Genomic DNA, 22,574 nt, shown 5'->3' on the forward strand with positions numbered 1-22,574 from the left:
TTAATTCTTCATGCAACTTTAGTCAGCTTTTAACCATTATGATAATGATATATCAGACTGACTTTAGCCTTAATGACCATACCTTCCTCAATCTTCTCCCACCTCATATAAAGTTCCCATTCAACCCCCCCCCCCCCCCATTTGTTTTTTCATTACGTTGCTTGAGAAATGATAGACGAATCCTAAGCACTTCAATCCTGATTTCTGCAATTGTTTTACATGAAAATAACAGATATCCAAAGACACAAAAGAATTCAATGTTTTGTTAGATTTAACCATATGCCTCTCATCCACCCCTAGGCTATCGGATGAATCAGTGGAGAGTCATATATCAACTTGATGAATTGATCATTAGCCAACATAATTGGGTTACTTGGAGCATAAGTAAGGAGGACGACTCAGAGATCATTAGTCATTGAAATGAATCTGTAGCGCTGATTTAAATATTACTATCACTATGTATATAAAGCTAACAATGACAACATATTTGGGCCATCATAAGGAAAATTCTAATTAATTAACCAATTATTGCATATGACTATAAAGTGTTTTATGGCTTTAGTAGATCATAGGGCATGATGAGTTGGGTGTCTGTCGGGTGGTGGCCACAAGAAAAAAAAGCATGAAAATACAAATCATTCCATACGTACCAAAACTTTGTTTTTTCTGTTACTACTGCATTCAATTCTCGACATTTTCAAGGACCAAAAAAGAAACATATGTTTGAATTCTCCACTGGGCCCAAGTAGCCCGGATTGGGTAGTTTGAGAACAATAATTTGTCCAGGCTCTTTCTCCAATGGGCTTTGAAAAACTTAAAAAAGAAAGAATTTGGGCCAAACCAGTTGAGAAATTTTTGAGAATGTTTTTGTCGTCCCATGTCGTGGCTAAGATAAAATGTTTGGACACCTGGATCAATAGTGATTGACCAGAGTATGGACGTGGATGAGGAGTGTCTGGCCTACAAATTTATCAGTCAAGAATGGAAATTGATGGAGACATGACAAATAGCTAAGCTTAGCTAGCTGCCTAAATGTTTCCCTTCTCTTCTCTAGAACATAGTACTGCTACCTAACTTAAAAGGTTCACACTGCATGTGAATGTGAACCGGTGAATTGTGATCACAAAGCTTTGGTCGGTTGGTCCGAAATGTAAAATTACTGTCCCTTTGGCATCCCTCCGTAAAGATTTTCAAAGTTACCGAAACAATAATAGAGAAATGATACCGATATAATCCTCTTTCCCCCTTTGTTTAGGAAAGCTAAGGACAATTCAATTTTCATAACCTTAGTTGCTTTATTGACTAAACAAGAGGAATTTGATAGAATTAATAAAAATGAAATATTAATTTTTAAGATTTAAATTTAATATTTATTTGTAATAAATTAATGTAAGTCTTTTACGGCATGAAATTAGTGCTAAACCTTTGGGGAAAAAACAAGGACAACGGGGTCAAAGCAGTCAAAACAGACTGGGGTAGGGTCCAAGATCCAACTCATTGTCCCTGTCTCGTGATCATCATTCTTCTGGCCGTTGGATGTACATACATTTCCACCATTATCCAAAAAACAGATACCGATCAAAATGATCTGTCGTCTTTACCGTAACCAACTACGATTAGTTATATAATACAAAGACCTAAACCAATGAAAACCAATGAAATTAATCCACGTTTACTCATACCTATGAGTGACAACACATTAGGGATTCTAAAAGGCATTTTTTAAATCTTTCAACATCATTAATTAAAAAAAAAAAGCTTTCGCTGCAAGAATAAAACTGTGGAATTCCGCCTATATTATTTATTTTATCTTTTGAAGCAAGTCACGAGCTTCAAGCCTTGAAGAGTTCTGTTGATCCAAAAAAAGAAAAAAGCTTTCTTTTTGGGTTCATTTTCACAAGGTTTGCCTTCTGGGTTTTCCTTTTTATGTTTTACTAGTTTCTTGCATATTTCTTTTCTTTTCTTTTCTTTTTTTTGTGTGGGTAATTACTAAGTATTGTTTAAATTGAAAATTAGGGCTTTTTGTTTTCATTCTTTTCCTTCAGAAAATTGTGCAAAGGAAACAATTTTGTGGTCAGGGATAAGACTTGGGTGGTTTGGGGTTTCTTGGATTTGTTTTTGGACTTTATTGTGTATCTGAATCTTTTATTAGAATTGTTTTTGTCCATGAATAGATGGCCATAAGATATTTTTTGCTCCATCATGGCTATTAAGACTTTAGGACTTCATCAAGAATTAAAGAAGGAATTTTTCTTGAAAAAGGAAGTGTTTTGACTTAATTTTGGTTGGTAATTTCAGGAGGAATGGCAAAGGGTTACTTCAAGCAAGAGCATGATCTTGGTATGTACTGTGATGGCATCCCTTATTTAGTTGTGAATTTGGTTTTAAAGAACTTTTTTTTTATTCTTTGAAGTCTGTTATGTTTGGTAAATAAACGTATTGTTTGGTTCTGGCTTCAGAGAAGAGGAAGGCAGAGGCTGCTAGGATCAGGGAGAAATACCCTGATAGAATCCCGGTGAGGATTGAACTTTACCTTCAATCTTGATAAATCTTTTGTTGTTATGATCTAATATGTGCATTTTTGCAGTAGTTCTGCATATTCATTGGTGATTATAAGTGTTATAACATACTTGTGTTTCTAAGCTTGACTTGTTTATTATCCTGCTTAATGTTTAAGGTGATTGTGGAGAAGGCAGAGAGCAGTGATATACCAAACATAGACAAGAAAAAGTAAGCATCACCTTATTTTATTCATGGCTTTAGATTCTCTTGATTTGTTGCCTTATTCTGTTAAAACAACATTCTGCTTTAGTTTGTTGAATTCTCCATCCTTGTCGCATTGCATCTCCATCTGGCACAATGGTTGTGATGATAGACATCACTAGCTAGAAAGAAAGTTATTGATGGTTTTTGAAGACAGATTTGATGATGTTAATAAAATGCTGATGATCCTACTATGTTTTTTTCATACTATCCTTCTGATGTTAATGTCGAAGCTATCCCTGTTTTTTATACCAATTGGTTGCCTTGGAGATATGGAATCATTCAATTTTTTATTATTTCCTTTTATTGATCTGTTCCATCTGCAATCAACATTTCATTCTTTAATACTTTTTCCCTACACTAAACCATGGCTGGTTCATAGTAATTGGTTATATAGTCTCTGATAGAAAGCATGCCCGTGTAAATGATTCTGAAATTTACAGGTACCTTGTCCCAGCTGACTTGACTGTTGGACAATTTGTATATGTAATACGTAAAAGGATCAAACTGAGTGCAGAAAAAGCAATATTCATATTTGTGGACAATGTCCTCCCACCAACTGGTAATGCCTTGCAAATTATACCCTTGGGTGTTTGATGCTTTACCTTTGCTAGCAGATTCTAAGAGGGCTAACTTATTCTTGGTTTTGCAGGTGCCATTATGTCTGCCCTATACGAGGAGAAGAAGGATGAAGATGGATTTCTCTATGTTACTTACAGTGGGGAGAACACATTTGGGCATCAGAGTTCTCAGTAGCCTTTGGTAGATTCATTGGGACGTTGCCTTTTATCTTTTCCTCGTTTCACCGAACCCCTATATTATCTCAGGCATCACCATTTCCATTGCCTTGTGATGGTAATTTGGTTATTGCTAGTATTTAAAGACCTGCTGATGATATGGTGTACGGTTGCATATTGTATATAATATGATATTACTTTTAAGATTTCGCACATTGTTAAAGTTCCATCTGATCATCTTTAAATCTATCATTGTTGGCACTGTGTTTGAAGCAAATTTTATTTTGAGCCACCCTACTAGGAGCATGGGGCTCTGTATGTGGCTTTACGCTGCGTAATGGGCTGTCAAACTGTTATTTAATCTTTAATGAGCTTGCGTGTTGTATATCTTCCTTATCAAGATATAAGAGAGAGAGTACTAGTGAAGAAAAAGACAATAATAAGATTCACACAGATTTTGATATGAAGGATTTAGGACCTGGTTTTAGAAGAAGACACCTTGAGCTGAAAACCTGGAAGAACATATGATTCACATTGTAACTAGGAGCTGGAACATTTGCATGTAAAATATTATCCTCTCCTATCTGTCTCGATAATTCAGCAAAAAGGTGAGTCACTAGTTTAAATCACGAAGTAGTCTAATATTGTTTTACTTGTTAAGCACTTGAGAGATTGAAATCTAAGCTTTTAAATATGGATTACCTAAACATTAGAATCAAATCACATGAACCCGAACCATGCCTATATTAGTTTTTTTCTTTTTTTCTTGCCTTTTGGGTTATGATTGAGGTTCAAACTTGAAACTCTTAGTCTTTGAGTCGATTTCAGTACCAATCTCGTTGGTTGCTTATATTAATTCTGTAATCATGGTCTAATTTGTTTGTTTTAGGATAAAATTTCTAATCTCTAGATTCCATACCAAACTCTTGCCTTCCTACCTACCAAATACCACCTGGGTTTTAGCTTTGGGTCCCAATGGGAGACTATTGGATGTGTCCACATCGCTGCCAGTTGGTCAGGACCACGTTTCTAGCCCAGTGCACCGGGCCAAGATGCCCAATTCACAGCCCATGGAGAGGCTACGAGACAAAAACTAAACCAAAAGCTAGACCGTTGACATGGACAAATGCCGAGCTAGGGGACACCCAATGAAGGCCCCATTGACTAACGTGGCAGCATAAGGATATGTGAATATCACATGGAGTGAACGTCACGTGGCATGCATGTTCTATGCGGGCAATTCATAGGGAAAACTTGACCCTCCATGGCCTTCAAAGGCTCAAGAGGAGATGCAAGCGGCGGTTTGGCCATGCACCTTTGTCTTGAAACCATTGGCCCCTATCCCTTCCTCCATTCCACTGTCGGACCCATGTGTTCCATGTTGCAGTTTGCACCCTTCCCCTCCCCTCTCGCTTAAGTGATAAATGCTAGTTCCACACATGATTTAATTCCACATGCATGTCAATATAAGGCTCATTCAATCGACTTCATCCAAATCGACTAGTTAATTTAAACCTCTAAATTAAGTTGTTTTCATTACCCTTTTTAAGGTGTTCTCAATCTGATTCCGATGTTTTTTTTTCCCTAATGTGATCAGGTACAACATCCAAATAAAAAATTTTAATGAGTTATGCTAGAGCCTAATGGAATTGTATGAAATATTATACTTAGCAGATATGGTCGATTGCATTGGTAAAGAACACCAAATTTGAATCTCGTCCATATCCTTAATTATGGTAGGATAGCTATAAAGTTTATATAGATGCTTTGTATCTACAATTACAAGCATATATATTTGGTTATCACTTAATTTATAAAAATATTGGGGCTTGGAATAATCCCTTCATGGGCAAAAGCTGCTCTATGGCTCTATATATATATAGTTTTAGCTTGATTACAGATATTATTCTATTTTATAAATTCTATGAATGGTTTTGTTTTTTGGTACATGAGAATGAAATACACAAGTTTCATTACAATATAAAGATCTGTTTTACAGATTTTAAGTTGTTAAATTGCTTTCCTCTTGGATGTTAATTATAGAGTTTGAAAAGTTTTTTCTTAATGTTTTCAGCATAGAATTCTGATTATTTATTTGAGTGAGACATCAGGCAGCTAAAACTGGCTAATTTAAAGTTACTCAATAGGAGGGAATGGTCCTAATCATCCTAAATACCGGTAAGAAACCAAACCCCAAAGCCAGACAAAGTTGTTTCCTGTTCATAGGTAAACGATGCCTCATTTGAAAATCACTCCTTCGATTTTGTAGCTAGTTTTGTCAACTAAGAATCTCATAAATGTGTGATCATGAATGAGTAGAAAATGAAATGATTTCAAGACCAGTTTTTCACACAATAAAATCTTATAAAACAGTTGACACCAAATCATATTTACCCGTCAAGGTTTTAGTTGAGTTCAATATTTTCTTTCATGAAAATTCCATTTTTTATAAACATGAAGTTCTTCATGAGCTGCCTCCGTACACCTTCGAAGAAGGAAACTATACGAAAATGAAATGATCAAACAAAAACAAATAATCAAAGGCCATGCAGTAATAATTCTACCATAGAAATTACGGGCAAGGAGTGGACTTCCTCAGCAGAAACACATGGTAGGACCTTGATTTACTGTTGCTGTTTATTGTTTTGCTTCTTTACCCTGATTCCAAATCCTTTGAATAATAATCAATGTGTTTCAATATTTATTTCTTTTTCAATTCCTCTTAATTCTTTTAATTATAATATCATATTTAATTTTCCTTTTTGCATGTTTTCATAATACTTAAGATTACAAAACTATCATCACCTATATATCATCCGACAGAAATCAGATTTTTTTTTTCCATCCAATTTTCTTCATCAATTATGTTAGCAATTCCAACATAAATCAGATTGGCTTGAATTTCTGTCTCAATTTACAAATTATTGATAGTTTTTTTTTAAATTATACGTACCATAAATTCGAATAAAATCTCCCTTTTTAATATCTTTGAGACCTTGCATATGTCCCCTACGTATAGCTCTATAATTCTTTCTTCTTTCTTTGGGACCCAAGTTGATTAAAAAGTGAAGAGTAAAGGGAAAAAGGGAGGCCCCCGATTATCTTCAATTTCGTTTTCAGGATTCATCATCTGAACACCCGCACGTTCTCTTAAAGAACGTTTTCATTTCAATACAAAACTTGCGTTTAATGCCCTTCGATGCTTCTATCAGTACAAGTACTTGGAAAACCTAACACTGAACTAACACCCCTGACCACATATAGTTTTTTCTCTGTTTCTTAAAGCTGATAAACCATCTTTCATCAGAACTAAGCTCTCTCATTATCATGTCTTCCCTTGCTATCTTCTTTCTCTGTCTTTCAGTGCATGCTTGCAATGCTCGTCGTCTAGGTTTTATTGCTGAAGAAATTTCCAATCATGTCGATTTTCTTGCCAAGGTTAGTGCAGAAAATATATGTTAAAATTTTGGTCTCTTATAATTCCTAAGCTATAAATAAATTTGTTGCAGGATGTCAATAAGCTGAAACCTTATGATCAGTTAGAGATGAGACCTTCAGTCTCAAAGGAACTACAAACACAAGAGTTACAACAAGTTGGGGTTCATAGAAGAAAAATAGTTGGTGCAAATAATGTGAAGCAAACACTTTTGAACTCTTTTCTTAAGGCAAAAGAAGCTGTTGCAAAAGCAATTTCAGGTTATATTCGAATTAATTAGTCTTTCGTTTCCTGAATTCAACAAGAAATGTGAAGGAAAATTCTTTTGATTTAAGGTATTCACATGAAAGAATATAAATTAAAACTAATAAAAACTACTGCCATTATTTCAACTTATTAAACTTGAACTGTCTTGATCAGGCTTCCCACCATTTATTTCAGCCGCGACATATATAGGCCCTTAAAATGAATAAAATTTTTGTGTTGTTGTATAATGTTAAACCTTAATTTCTTAATAAAGAGTACCATATGATCACAAACGACTTTATCTGTTCTGTGTCGTAGATAGTATTGGTATAAATAAAATTTGTTGTACGTATATATATAAAATCCAGCTTTGGTTTTGCACCTTGTTTCATAATATTAATGGTGCTGGCAATTTTGCTCATATGTGCATACAGGATATGAAATTATCATTTCTTCTCGGGTTGATTTGCAAACCAAGGAAAAAGTAGAGGTAAAATCATATCTTCAGAATCTAGATTTTGTGTGTGTTTCAGGTTGTTAAGAGTAGTGGTTGAGACTACTAATGGCCCATCTTCTTCAGCATATCAAGACAGAAGGCAGATGGTCTTCACGTGCATGCATGAATGAATGTGTTGCATGCAATTGAGTAAAAACTTCACTACTACTATTTACTATGAAAAAAAATTGAATACCTCCAAAAGAATTTTTGAGAGGAAATAACTAACATCGTTTTCTCTTGCCTTGGGCATATATATCTCGACATGGAAATGCAAGTAATGTAAAAGACAATGAGAGATACGAGAACCTACCTTTTTAAAATTAAAACAAATTCATAAACTTCAACCCCGTGTTAAAACTCATTGTTTTCCAACATGGTATCATTAATATATCTAGGTGAATGTTTTCAAGATCAACCATATCCTAAGATTGTTTGTTGCTTGTTCGTATAGGGGTTAAAGAGAGTAACAAGATCCATGTTGGGAACTTCAGGTGGTGACACAGAGGAAGCTGTTGATTCCAAAGAAAAGGATAACGTGGGGTACATTGACGTAATGGATTATGCACGACACCATCGGAAACCACCTATTCACAATGAAAAAACCTAGACTCCTAATTAATCTTGTCCATAATGTTATTGTTACCTTCTAGTTTCATTTAAAAGAGAAAACAAAAATATTACATATGGTTTCAAGGGCATTTTGTATGTCACAAAAAAAAAAAAAGAAGTTAAAATCCAAACCTCACTCTACAACTATGCTGAAGATAAATTTGGGTAGTAACAGTTTCAGCTTCCTTTGAAATAACCCAAGTTGTTCAACTACGTTACTGTGAAGACGGCTTGTAAGAACGTGGTGAATTGATGGGACAATGTCTTGTTATAATGGCGATATCGATGTCTATATAATAATAGTTATTAATGAGATTGTGAATAATGAGGAGACAAATATTGCCACTTGACAAAATTTTTTTCATTAATGAAAAGACGCCCATTCAATTGAAGAAATCAACTGCCATACTCCTGCATGGAAAATCAAATCCGAAGTTTACGCATACAGGCTTAGACAATATTTGCTGCTCCCCAATAAACATACCCCAGATTCAGAGATTTCTATGCCTGAAATATGATAGGCTTACATGTTTGGTAGTGTAAGCCGTCAAGCTTGAGTGGAAAGCTGGCACACTGAAACAGGAGGATGTCAAAAGCCATAAAGTGGCCTAACCACTTCCGCATGGCAATTGCAAACCCTGCATATGCTTGTTCTGTCCCTTCCTCGTATAGAATTCAATAGCCAAGATTTATGCAAAACGTGGCTATCTGAGTCATGTGCCACCATTCCATTGCCAAGTAAATTGAACTCGATAGATGACAATCTGAAAATGGTCAAATGTATCATATTACCAAGAAAGAACTAAACCTGAACTTTCAGGCTGTCCCGAAGAAATTAAAATTTCATTCCAATCAACAAATTCAGCAGGTACATGGTTTGCCTATATATGGAGAAGCGGACTAAAATCTCCAATTGCACAATTTGCCTAAAAATTTTAATAACCCAAAGAAACCAATAAAAGGAAAAAGCAAAAGTTTGTGCTACAAATCTGAAGCATCAATTCTCCACCGTGTGGGATTTCTGTGGTAATGGCATTTCCTCAAGTCTTTACTAATTTGTCTTGAGTTATAATGTCTTTCTTATTTAGTTTATGGATTCAGTAGGTGTAATCAAGTACCACCACTGCAGCTGACAATGAAAGGTTTGAGAAAGTTGATAAATTCAGAGGTTCTGATTCCAAGCTTCAAATCAACTTCTCCTCCACCCAACCAGAAGAAATCAGGATTAAGCTTTACTATAGCTTCATCCAAAATTACCTGAAATCAGTTTCAACTTTTCCTGTTATTACAAGTATAATGACCAACATGAACTCATTCTCTCTCTGCATTTGACTGTGTAATGTATACATGCACGAGCATGTGAGATGGTCATGCATTTAACCTATATCAAGATGGATCATACCTTCAATGAGAACAGAAATTTTCGATATAGCATCTCAAATTGTGATCACTAATTGAATGGGCACTGTCACTTTCATATTATTTGAACTATGCCAGTTTCAGGTAAGTTACATTGCCTAAAGCTACAGTAAGAATAACAGAAATTTCATTCTAGCAACTAATTTTCAAAGCATCTTCAGCTTCCATCTTTACCAGTTTACCTAAACTATCATCTCATGTGAAAGGAATACGTAAACATACAGACAAGAAAACAAAAAAACTATACAACTGCGTTTCTCAATGTGGCAGACAGGTAGCAAATCATCTGAGCTGACATTAGGAAAAGTGGACAAACCTCAAAGCTGCACATAGATTGAAATATTGGAATTCATAAACAAGGATTCCATGTGTTGCTATACTCAAATACACGTAACAGACTTAAAGACAACATGAATTTTTCACTGTTCAACATCAGAATATGTGTATATAGAGCATCAAAACTGGCTCTAAGCATGACGAGGAGGGATATCTACCCATGCAATTCAAACCTCAGGGCCCATGTGCTCTTCCTACAGGGCAGACATTGAAGTGGGTATTGTCTAAAAGAAAAGTATCCAGAACATGTTTACAAAACAAAAACCTCATCAAAGCAAGTAGAAGTTTAAAAGCAAATGAACCAACATTTTTTTGAAAGTTCTGTCCTTGTTCCCTTTCTATTGTCCATTATATTACATTACAAACTGAAGATAAATCCTATATTGAATAATTTTCAATCCATTTATGAGACAATGATAGACCAAGTAGAAATAACGAGTAATACAAGATGCACAAAGTTATCAATATACTAAAAAAAAGAACAGAAATAATCCTCACGAAGGGAGATGAAGAAAAAAGAAAATGAGAAACTAGTAGGTGTTCTGTAAAGCTAGAATATAGAAGTTTGCGTAAAAGCACTTACTGGAATGTCAGTTTGCATACCAATGCAAGTAACTGCATTGTGCTCATAGCCAGTCAACTTTATTGATGTCTCCTCAGGAGCAAGCCTCACTGCATTACTTAAAACAAGTTAAATGATTAACTAAATAAACCATTTGGAGATCTCAACCTTAAGTAAAATCTGCCAACCAGAAAGAGAAAGACAGAAGTCAATATTGCACCAATAGTTGAATGGTTTCTTCAGCACATAAATAAAAAAGAATAAAAAATACGGATAAAAAATGGTAGTGTTAAAAAGAAAACATTAATCATCAACTTGACCATACAACAGAAGAATCAAACACCTTAAGAGCTGGGTTAAGAATAAATCTTGTATGTTCAGAGATGATTTAACAAATCCAAAAAAATAGATATTACTGTTGATAATGATGAACAGCAGAGAGTTTTACAACATATTGGCAAATAAGAACTATGTCAGTAGACACATTTTGCATAAAGGCCAAAAATGTAATGGTGAGTTGGTGAAAGCTTGCAGTTTATTACTCTCTAGTTTTCCCTTAATTAACATTCAGTTGATGCTGACACTAGTCCTCAGTAGATGCAACAAATGAACAAATGTTTTCCCTTTTAAATAAATTTTTTTTCTGTGCAGGACACAAACAGGTTCAGACTCCCAATTCCCCATGGTTGTGTCTAGGCTGACACAGAGTGCAGGCCGCCAAATATAAGCAAACACAGTTCTTGTGAGTCAATGGAATGCATTATCACCAACCACATTCATTATCTTGTCAAAACTAAAATAATGAAAAGGAAAGAGAAGATGACAACAAAGACATAAAAGGAAGGTCTCTACAACTCTGACTAAATCAATTTATAATATGATATATCTAGAGAAACTTATCAAATAACAAGATTTACCAGAAAAGAAAGGACAAACGAGGAATCCCTTGCTCTCTTTTTCACATAAAGAGCTTAATCAAGACTTAAGCATTAACTACTAATGCATGAATGGTATGTATTAGGACCAACCTGCCAGAATATAATATTGAAATCAACTATAATCAGATATGCCTGGATCTTTACGCCAGACCAAGTGCTATCTATTGACTGTCACGTATATGTCATTTGATTTATTACAGTTACATGTGTGTCTTGGGTCTTTAGTAATAAATAACACATTTCAAAATGGCTAGAATAATCTAATAAAAATTTCAATGAAATATCTCTGAACTTTTCAGGAGTCTTTTTTATCGTAAAGAGGATTGCAAACAGATAAACTTACAGTTAAATTTCTTCTTTGATATCTTGCCATTGTTAAGCGTGTAGAGAAAATTTTTGACAGTTTCGGCATTGAATCTAGCAGTATACTGCAATATGAAAAATATTCAAATGTAAAATCATTTTTCTTGGGGCAGGCTAAGTGGCATCTTGTTGATACATATGGAATGGGAAGTTACCTGAACAACAACAACATAATACTTTGAATTGTTTTGATCACTACAATCAATTACATTGGACTGGGCTTGAGTATTAACCTGAGCAAGCAAAGCAGTGTTAGCAGATTTTACAAATCATACTTATGGTCTTTTGCAGAAGAAAATGAAAAGTCATCATAAAAATGGAAGGAGTGAAGATAGGTGTGCGTCAAAGTATGTTGAATAACAATAACACTTGGCAATTGGTACATCAGCTTTCCAGTTTGAACAACAATGGCTGCCTAAATCTATTTTTGCTCTCTCAATGATTTGCAGTTTACTTTTTAAAACTCCACTGGACCACTAATGCTCAATCCACCTATATAACCATCCACGACAATCCTCCAGTCCTGAACCCCTTAACTATGGATAATCTCTATCTTCAAACATGGACCACCTTAGCAGAAGCTTTCGACACTATAGGCTCCAAACTTATCCACCAAGCAAAAGCCCAAGAGAGGTGCTGAAATATTTAGTATACTTAATACAAACATGCAACTGCATAATATGTGGATTGCCAATAAATGTCACTTCACAAAACTTGGCATTGAAATGACTACATTTCACTATTCATATTAAAAGTTCAAACATTTGATCACCCTAACACAATATTCTTCTCAGGAACCATTAGATTTCCCCACATAAAAGGTATGCGAGCACAAGTGTATCATCTCAAAAACGCCAGCACATGTTGGTCATTGATGCAATCAAGCCATATGACACATCAAGTGACTAGTTCTGTTGCTCCACAATATCAAGCTACGTTAGTATCAACTGTTCTTACAAGGTGACAAATAGGCATTTGCCTTTCTCCTCCTTAAACTAACTTTTTCCACCTTCATTTATTTACTTTTGCATCAAACATATTATGATGCAACCAACCACAACATTCTCATATCAGCTACTACATTACTTCAAACATTGTTTTGTCAATTTTGTAATTAGGCATTGCTATGTAATCTATTCATTATTATATTAAAAAAAATGAAATGTCTTGCAACTTTAGATGAATTTTTAAAAGAATTTAATTCTAGATGCACTCCTTAATAGCTTCTCCAATCTCATACTTTTTCGCTAACTAATATAATTTAACAAAATTCAAACTAATGACAAGCAAATTCCGAGCAATAAGACATATTCACATAAATCAACGTTCTCATATTCCCATAATTAGAAAAAAAAAAATACTCAAATGAGATTAAATTGACCGATTATCAAATTAGTAAAAAGACAAACCAAAACGATGCTTTTGCAAAGATGATGAACAGAAGCGGCGCCGAGGACGTCGCGGCGGGACTCAAGAGGCCAGTCGTAATAATCGGAGGGGACTCTCTTGAAAAGGAAGCCGTTGACGCCATTGGATCGGAGAATGTTAAAGAGGCGAGCTTCGACGTCGGATCTGACGTAGCCGTTAGTGAGAGGAGATGAGGAAAGGGGAGGTTCAGCATTTTGAGGCAGGAGAGAAAACTCTAGCTTCGATATTCGTTCGAGGATTTGAGTCTGGACTCGCTCTAGCTCTGATAACGCTGCCTCCATTTTGTCGTCTCTTTTCTCTGTTTGGCTCTCGCGTCCTTTACACGGGAAAGAATGGACCAAAGGAAGCAAATAACCAATAGGGATTGCCTGCGGTTTCTTCGCCCTACTACTACTACCACTATCATTATTATTATTATTGATCGACTTACCGGATCAATGGATCAATTTTTAGGTCAATTAAATGAATGGTTGGATCAATAAAAGTATTTTAAAATATTTTTTTTATAGGAATGAATTATATTATAAATAATAAATTTATTGATTAATAAATAATTGATTCAATTGATTAAAATTTATTTTTTAAAAAAATAAAATTTTAAAATTTGAAACCTGTTGATGATTGTTAATTTGAATTATCTTGAATATATAATTTTAAGTTGTTGAGTAAAATATATTTTATCTTGATTTAAGATTTAAATAATTGGATAATTTATTTATTTTTAAATGTCTTACCAAAAAAATAAATTAAATTTTATAGCATAATATATATGAGAAAATTTCATAAAATTTAATACATATAATATGTTTAATTTACAAAGTTAAATTCAAAGTTCTAACTCCAAGAAATAATAAAATAACTCAAAAAATACTCGTTTTTGGGTTTTTTAAACTTTGTAAATTGAAAGTCTGTACTTTGTTTGTAACCTATTTTTAATTTTTTTTAGTTATTAGAAATTTATTTAAAATATATTATGTTGGTTAAATGACATAACAATCCATAAATTTTATTAAAAAAACTAAACTAACCATGATTTTTAGGTCATTTTACTAACACGTAACTTAAACCACCCTTTCCAATAAAAACTAGCTTGGTTTTATCAGTTTAATTCTAATAAAATGGCCAACTCACAATATTTTAATCTGGATTGATTGCTAATAACAAAATCACTCCATTATTCATTTAATTATCAGTATATCTTAAGATTTTTTTTTTTTTTTTGCCGATAAATTGTAAGAGAAAAACCCTCTTGTACTAATTTTGTAATAACAATAAAATTGATAAACAACCATCAATTATAACATGACCACCAATTTGACCGATCTAACTATTTTTATCCAAATTATAATAACTATATTAGTTATGACTCTAACGTAGCTGGGATGAAGGGTGCTTTTCATCTGTGTGATGAACATTACACAATATCCTTTTTACAGATTCAGTAACCAAGGTGCCTTCTATTTTTAGATCATGATGTTAATATAAATGAATTAACATATTTTATTAGAAATTTAGTACAATTATTATTATTAGCTTATGAATTATGATTGGCATTAATCTTATAGAATTTTTTTTTTTTACTTTCAATGTTTCATAGTCATTTTAAATTTAAATTAATTCAGAATCTAACTAAGTCAGATCCTATTAAAATAATAATTTTTTTAAAATTTATTTTTTAAAAATTGAAATCTTACTTAAAAAAATAAAAATTTTTATCGCTTAAATAAAGAGACGTTGATATATTTTTTTTAACTACGGTCAAAAGCAATTCGAAAAAGTCATTATCTGACATCATCATATTAAATATAGTATAAATTGGAGGCATGATCCAGTAAAGGAACTTTTTGGGTTTCTCAAAGTCTTAAAATGCAACCGTTGGCGTTTGCATTAGCCATCTACAATTCAAATCAGGGGGCTATGCCGTTTTGTTTGGAGACTAAACTTCTTCCAATGTTGAAAAAAAAAAAATGTTGCAAAAGCCATATGAAAGGAAATGAAAAAAAAAAAGAAATACTATAATAATAACATAAATTTGTCTTCCACATAATAAAGACTATTGCATTAGAACCATTATCATCCAGGATGAAGAATAAAAAATATTTTACCAATGAAATTTTCTGCTCATGACAAGGGATAGGTCATGAAATTTTTAATCTCAACTTCAAGCTTTATAAAATGCAAATTTCATTCAATTATATATTGGATTCCTATTTGTTAATTTCAATTTTTTTGTTGACATATATTAAAATTATTTCATTATAATAATTGTAATTATCAAGAGCTCCTAAAATGGAGGGTAGATTAAAAATCAAAGATTAGCGTGAATTTTACTAGAATTCACGCGTTTTGGACATGAAATACCATTTTAGGGTAGGAAATATCAAATCGAAAAAGGGGCACAGGCACAGGCACCGTCAGCCCACAGATTGGGAACTTCAGACAAAGTACGAACCTATTGTACCACGACTGCGAAACGCGTAGCGTGACTTGCACCCCAGCTAAACGAAAATTCAAGACGTGATCTGGTGCATAAAGAACCAAACTTTGCTGGTTAAATCTGTTAATCATGATCCATAGATCACCGTTCATCTTATGATGCATTTCGGTCCATCTTCATTCCCAGTGATATGGAGAAGCCCAAATCCACTCGCAATTGAAGCGCGTGCATAATGGATAACCCCTCAATTTCTTTTGAAAGTTTTAGAAAATAAGATAAAATAATAAAAAATTTATAAATTTTATTATTTTATTTAAATAAATTCTTATATTTGTATTACACTCGAATAAATTATTAGTTTTTACTTTACATGTAAATAAATTTTTTAAATTTAATTTATATCAAAATAAATTTTTATATTTTAATTTATATTTAAATAAATTTTTATTATAAATTAATCTTTTATTTAAAATAAAATTATACTTAAATACAAAATAAAAAATTATTTAAATAAAATAAAAATATAAAAATTTTAATTAAAAAAATATTTCCAAGACTTCAATCCCAAATATCTAATACAAAACCCTTGTCCAGGAAGATTTGTACCATGCAAGATCAAATGGTTGAAATACTTACAGTAATATATATATGGATATAGGGAATAAAAGATTATTAATTATCGTTGCCAAATGCCAAGTGGTTCCATAAAGAATGGTGCGTGGTCTTTACGTGGGCGAGAATCGAATGTTAAACCATATCAAGTTATCAACCGTGCCACTGAGAAACAAAGTCTTCGGAGTTTGGTGCGTCTTCTGGAAACAACATTGTTGACTGACTGTAGAAAATGTCTGAAAACCCCATAGAATCCTTCTTCTCCACTCAATTTTTTTCCAGCTATAAATCCCCAATCCAGACATTCCAAAGAAACCCATAAACAACAAACAAGTCAACTTCAACTCTCTCCAATTTTTGTTTCTCTTATTACAATGCAAAAGAGTGCTTCAGCTTCTTCTTTGGGTCCAGGCGGCCTAGACCTCGCTCAAGCCTTCTTCAAGCCCATCCAAAACAATGCCCCACCTTCCCCCACCAAGCGCCACACCAAGATCTCCGTCATCGGAGTCGGAAACGTTGGCATGGCAATCGCCCAAACCATCCTCACTCAGGACTTAGCGGACGAACTCGCCCTCGTCGACGCCAAGCCTGACAAGCTTCGTGGTGAAATGCTCGATCTCCAACACGCCGCGGCGTTCCTCCCACGTACTAAGATCAACGCTTCCGTTGATTACTCCGTGACCGTTGGATCTGATCTGTGTATCGTCACTGCTGGCGCCCGTCAGAACCCCGGCGAATCTAGGTTGAATCTGCTGCAGAGGAACGTTGCTTTGTTTTCGAACATTATTCCTCCGCTAGCAAAGTACTCGCCAGATTCGATTCTATTGATCGTTTCGAATCCGGTGGATGTACTAACTTACGTGTCTTGGAAATTGTCGGGATTTCCATCGAATCGGGTCATCGGATCGGGTACGAACTTGGATTCGTCGAGGTTTCGGTTCTTGATCGCGGATCATTTGGACGTCAACGCTCAGGATGTGCAGGTCAGTTTGATTTTAATATTTTTTTTAGAATTTAGTGTTTTAGGGTTTAAGGTTTTTTTTTTTTTTTTTTTTTTTTTTTTTAAACACATCTTATTGGTTAATAAGGAATGTGGCATGGGCCAATGACACAATGTCTTTTTTGTTAGTGGAAAAAAAAAATTTTTTGAAAGGTTTATTGGCATCTTCCTGTTAATCACTAGTACCATGAAGTCACTAAATTTGGGGTTTTATATTTTATTTTACTTAGTATTTTTTTTTTTTGGTGAACATAATTACCATTAAGTCACCAACTTTGGTTGCTGATTTCATTTCACAACAAAACCATCCATAACCCATTGCTTGAATTAGAATATGACCTTTTCTTTAGTTGAAAATGTTGTTGTTGTTAAATTTTCATTAGCTAAGGCCTAAATTCATCCGATGATCGACTTTTAAAAAGTCATAATACATTTGTGCTATAATAGTTAGGATTTGGTCAAAATTCACACCCAAGAAAGCAGCTAGTAAACTAATTTTAATTCTTATGTCTCTCCATTAATTTCCAAATGCTGGTTAAATATTTGCAGGCCTACATTATTGGCGAGCATGGAGACAGCTCGGTGGCACTCTGGTCTAGCATTAGTATTGGTGGAGTGCCGGTGTTAAGCTTCCTAAAGAATCAGCAGATTGCCTACGAAAAGCAGACGCTTGAGGACATTCACAAAGCAGTTATTGACAGTGCATATGAGGTGATTAGTCTCAAAGGGTATACTTCTTGGGCAATTGGCTACTCGGTGGCTAACTTGGCTAGAAGCCTGCTTAGAGACCAGAGAAAAATCCACCCAGTTTCGGTCCTTGCAAAGGGGTTTTACGGCATTGATGGTGGTGATGTTTTCTTGAGCTTGCCGGCGCAGCTCGGTAGGGGTGGAGTCATGGGCGTGACCAATATCCATTTGACGGATGAAGAGGCGGAAAGGCTTAGGAAATCGGCTGAGACTATTCTTGAAGTTCAAAGCCAGTTGGGACTGTGAGGCTCAAATATAGTGGACGTTACCGTTGTCATTGCAGCTTTGAGAAGGCCTTTTTAACTTAAAAGACTTCTAGTGATCCAGTCACGATTAACCATATGTAAGGTTATTTTATTTTAAATTTGGATAAAAAAGGTCTACCTGTAATTGTTGTTTGTGAATTTCACCAGATGTTATGCCATTTCGCAGATTTGGCATGGCTAGTTTCCATTTATCGACGGATGGTTCCCTCACAACTCTCTTTAGTCTAGTGCTGAAAATAATTTTCGTATTTAGAAGCTGCTTTTGATCTAAACATGATATTAATAAAAAATTTTCGGTTTTTCAATTTAAAAATTTAATTTTTCAATCCAAACCAAAAAAAAAAAAAAAAAGAGGTTTTAAGAAATATCTTTGCAGTGAAAAAATATGTTTGAGATAAACAAAAAATCACTTTATTATTTTTATATTTTTAATATTTTATTGTTTTACGTATATTTTTAAACATTTTAATTATTTATAGCATTTTTTATAATAATGCCAAACACTTAAATTTTCTAATCATATTTTTTTCATTATATTTTTTAAACGTATTTCTTTCAATCTAAATTTTCTTCAACCATAATAATAATACTAAACTAACCTTTTGTGATCTGAGTTTAAATAGCAGGGAATCTACGTGAAAATAATTTTTCCTGAATTAGCTAGCTCCAACTTAAATAAACCTGTTCAGAGAAAGAATGTATTCAACAAAATTCCAGAATCCCTTATTACTAAAAATTGGACATGACCATGCAAATTAGAATTTAGGTTAATTGGGTCTTAATGGGCCAAAATATTGGAAACAATAATTTATAATTATTACATCTCAATTAACTAATCATAATTTAGAATATATGAAGTTTATAAAAAAAAAATATAGAGTTTTTATTTTTTAAGTGGATATAAATTTTTATTATAATTGACTAATCGTAATATCGTAATAAAAAGAAACGTGTATGATATTGATGCAAAATTGGGGCAAATTGTTGTTGATTATATATCTGGACCTGAACTTGATAAATCAGAACTTGATAGAGCCACAGCCTACATGGTTGTGTAGTAATTGGGACCAACTTCACCTTAATGGGCCATAAACTTAGGCATGATAGGTCCACTAAATTGTATTTGATCCTCATTGAAGAATTATATTTGAGACGAATTGAGGCAGGATTTAATGGGCCTAACTGAGACTTATTGGCCATAAATTTGAGCTTGACCAGGAAATTATATATGAGACTAATTGGGATTAATGAGCCGAATCTTTGGGCTGACTGAGACTTATTGGGCTAGAAAAATTTGCATGATTGGGATTTATTGGGCCAAAAATTGGGTTTCATTGATGTTAAAGTTATTAAAATTACATCAAAATCATCTTGAACACATAATATTTTAAAGTTTAAATTAAAAAATGATATCGACTACGTTCCTTCAATAAATAATATTAAGCAAATATATTTTTAATAAATAAATAATTTAATATGTCAAAATTTTAAATTAAAAAATAAATAAATTACACGTTAAATAAAAAAGACAACGATTTTTATGAACAACAGTAGTCATTTTACACAGGGAATTATAGTTGTTTATAAAAACTGTAATCTTTTTGTTATATGCAAAAAATAAAAAAAAAAATGAATAAACTACATTTCCTTGAGATACCATTTTTAGGACGGACTCTAAGCCAATTCCACCGGGACAAAGCATTAACTGGATTTTTCAATCACATGAGTAAGGGAACGTTTGCTTATATTATATATATATATATATATATATATATATATATTTCTGTCTGTTTACTTATATTATTCATTACCTACTTATGTACATAAAAGCTTAATTAAGTTATTATATGTAAACTTAATTGAGAATATAGAGAATAGTTATTATTTATTAATAAAAGGATAATACTACATACACAGATGCCTTATTTTTTCTTTCAAGTTTTATTTTTTTTTTCAATTTAATCTTTGTATTTTCAAATATATATATATATATGAAATTTGTATATATATTATTATGTGTGTAAATAATCTTTCCTTAACTGAAATTATAGTTATTAGAAAAGTACTCAATATTCAAGTTAATTATTAAAAGAGATTGATATAATCCAAATCGAAGATTCACATAACACATTCACTTACTCTTATATGTTGACATTTAAAGATGAAGGGCCGGAGAAAAGAAGTATATATATTACATGCATGATGCATCTCCACTATTGCTATGGCTTCAAATTTGGCAAATTGTGATGAATCAAAGGTTGTTTACCATTCCCTTGTTTAAATGTCCCTTCTCTATTTGTTCCCCAAATCCATCTCAAGCTTATAAACCAAATTAAGATTTTTAATTAAGGAGTCTCATGTAATTAATAGGAACTTGGATAGAAGTTACTTGCCTTTAGCAACACAATTTATCTCTAGCTTATAACATAATGCCCTAAATTGGAGACAGACTGAAAATATGATCATAATCGGTTAGATCAAGTATATAATATGTATAAAGTACTAACGGACAAATGTTTACATAAAAGATTCGATCTACAATATAAATTTATAACGACATTTTAATCGATCGCTAAAATAGTTATTTAAATTTATAAGTTCAACCGTTAAAACAATTATTTTTATATATCAATCATGAAAATTAATACTATGATAGATTGCTAAAAGATACTAACTTTTATTTATCATTAAAAAGGACATTTTGATCGATCGTTAAAATTAAAAATGGTATTTTGATCGATTACTTTAAAACTAGAGAGCAATTAGATTGATTTCAAATATTCAAACATCTGTAAAAAAGAGAAAAAGGAAAAAAATCCAACCTTAAATCTTCTTTTAAAAAAAAAAAATCAAATCCTATTACTTACATTTAATCTATTCATACGCAGAGTATGGAACTTCATTAGTGTGTGTATATATATATATATATAAACTTCATTAGCGTGTATATATATATATATTTATATGCTTAATTTATAATATGTATAAAGTACTAACGGACAAATGTTTACACAAAAGATTTGATCTACAATATAAATTTATAACGACATTTTAATCGATCACTAAAATAGTTATTTAAATTTATAATGTTATTTTGTTCAACCGTTAAAACAGTTATTTTTATATATCAATCATGAAAATTAATACTATGATAGATTGCTAAAAGATACTAACTTTTATTTATCATTAAAAAAGACATTTTGATTAATCGTTAAAATTATAAATGATATTTTGATCGATTACTTTAAAACTAGAGAGCAATTAGATTGATTTCAAATATTCAAACATCTGTAAAAAAGAGAAAAAGGAAAAAAAATCCAAACTTAAATCTTTTTAAAAAAAAAAATAATAAATCAAATCCTATTACTTACATTTGATCTATTCATACCCAGAGTATGGAACTTCATTAGTGTGTGTGTATATATATATAAACTTCATTAGTGTATATATATATGCTTAATTTATAATATGTATAAAGTATTAACGGACAAATGTTTACATAAAAGATTTGATCTACAATATAAATTTATAACGACATTTTAATCGATCGCTAAAATAGTTATTTAAATTTATAATGTTATTTTGTTCAACCGTTAAAACAGTTATTTTTATATATCAATCATGAAAATTAATACTATGATAGATTGCTAAAAGATACTAACTTTATTTATCATTAAAAAGGATATTTTGATCGATCGTTAAAATTAAAAATGATATTTTGATCGATTACTTTAAAACTAGAGAGCAATTAGATTGATTTCAAATATTCAAACATCTTGTAAAAAAGAGAAAAAGGAAAAAATCCAAACTTAATCTTTTTTTTTTTTTTAAAAAAAATCAAATCCTATTACTTACATTTGATCTATTCATACCCAGAGTATGGAACTTCATTAGTGTATATATATATGCTTAATTTGAAAAAAAAAAAAAAGAAAAAAGATTTCCAAGAACTAGAGCTGTTGAGGCAGTACAGTTGGCATAGTTTTACTGACTTATATATATTTATATACATATATATATATATATATATATGCTTAATTTGAAGAAAAAAAGACAAAAGATTTCCAAGAACTAGAGCTATTGAGGCAGTACACTTGGCATAGTTTTACTGACTTATTGGCTGCAATAAAATAATTAATTAGGGTTCCAAACTTGGCCTAAGTTCAGTTTGAAGAG

The 22,574-nt window shown here is 32.4% G+C and overlaps 4 protein-coding genes across 9 annotated transcripts; 3 read left to right on the forward strand and 1 right to left on the reverse strand.

The window, feature by feature from the left end:
• The first annotated feature begins 1,755 nt into the window (after positions 1-1,755).
• LOC111290900 (autophagy-related protein 8f-like) lies at positions 1,756-3,777 on the forward strand. 2 transcript variants are annotated; one of them, XM_022882413.2, is made up of 6 exons: positions 1,756-1,901; positions 2,299-2,340; positions 2,460-2,515; positions 2,678-2,730; positions 3,207-3,325; positions 3,416-3,777. In XM_022882413.2, exons 2-6 carry the CDS (start codon positions 2,304-2,306, stop codon positions 3,517-3,519), a joined length of 369 nt encoding a protein of 122 aa, XP_022738148.1. In that variant the 5' UTR covers positions 1,756-1,901; positions 2,299-2,303; the 3' UTR covers positions 3,520-3,777. The 2 variants fall into 2 exon arrangements, with proteins under 2 accessions (XP_022738148.1, XP_089623792.1); XM_089767666.1 differs by lacking the exon at positions 1,756-1,901 and having other exon boundaries at positions 1,918-2,340.
• A 149-nt stretch (positions 3,778-3,926) lies between these two features.
• LOC111289309 (uncharacterized) lies at positions 3,927-8,294 on the forward strand. Its single transcript, XM_022880248.2, has 4 exons — positions 3,927-6,938; positions 7,010-7,196; positions 7,617-7,672; positions 8,133-8,294. Exons 1-4 carry the CDS (start codon positions 6,828-6,830, stop codon positions 8,286-8,288), a joined length of 510 nt encoding a protein of 169 aa, XP_022735983.2. The 5' UTR covers positions 3,927-6,827; the 3' UTR covers positions 8,289-8,294.
• A 268-nt stretch (positions 8,295-8,562) lies between these two features.
• Positions 8,563-13,726, reverse strand: LOC111289308 (uncharacterized). 5 transcript variants are annotated; one of them, XR_016346178.1, is made up of 6 exons: positions 13,318-13,726; positions 12,064-12,141; positions 11,889-11,973; positions 10,629-10,717; positions 8,818-9,054; positions 8,563-8,701 (listed from the first exon to the last, which is right to left on the reverse strand). XR_016346178.1 is itself a non-coding variant. In XM_089767663.1 (5 exons), the coding sequence occupies exons 1-5, from the start codon at positions 13,615-13,617 to the stop codon at positions 9,004-9,006; spliced, it is 603 nt and encodes a 200-aa protein (XP_089623789.1). In that variant the 5' UTR covers positions 13,618-13,726; the 3' UTR covers positions 8,664-9,003. The 5 variants fall into 5 exon arrangements, 4 of the variants coding, with proteins under 4 accessions (XP_089623789.1, XP_022735982.2, XP_089623791.1 ...); XM_089767663.1 differs by having other exon boundaries at positions 8,664-9,054; XM_022880247.2 differs by lacking the exons at positions 8,563-8,701; positions 8,818-9,054 and adding an exon at positions 9,079-9,547 and having other exon boundaries at positions 13,318-13,724.
• A 2,826-nt stretch (positions 13,727-16,552) lies between these two features.
• LOC111290053 (L-lactate dehydrogenase A-like) lies at positions 16,553-18,593 on the forward strand. The gene is made up of 2 exons (XM_089767667.1): positions 16,553-17,368; positions 17,935-18,593. Exons 1-2 carry the CDS (start codon positions 16,760-16,762, stop codon positions 18,376-18,378), a joined length of 1,053 nt encoding a protein of 350 aa, XP_089623793.1. The 5' UTR covers positions 16,553-16,759; the 3' UTR covers positions 18,379-18,593.
• The last annotated feature ends 3,981 nt before the right edge of the window (positions 18,594-22,574 follow it).

Source organism: Durio zibethinus, chromosome 11 (assembly GCF_047325235.1).
Source record: "Durio zibethinus cultivar Kanyao isolate XHJ-2024 chromosome 11, ASM4732523v1, whole genome shotgun sequence".
In the NCBI taxonomy this organism is placed as follows: Eukaryota; Viridiplantae; Streptophyta; class Magnoliopsida; order Malvales; family Malvaceae; genus Durio; species Durio zibethinus.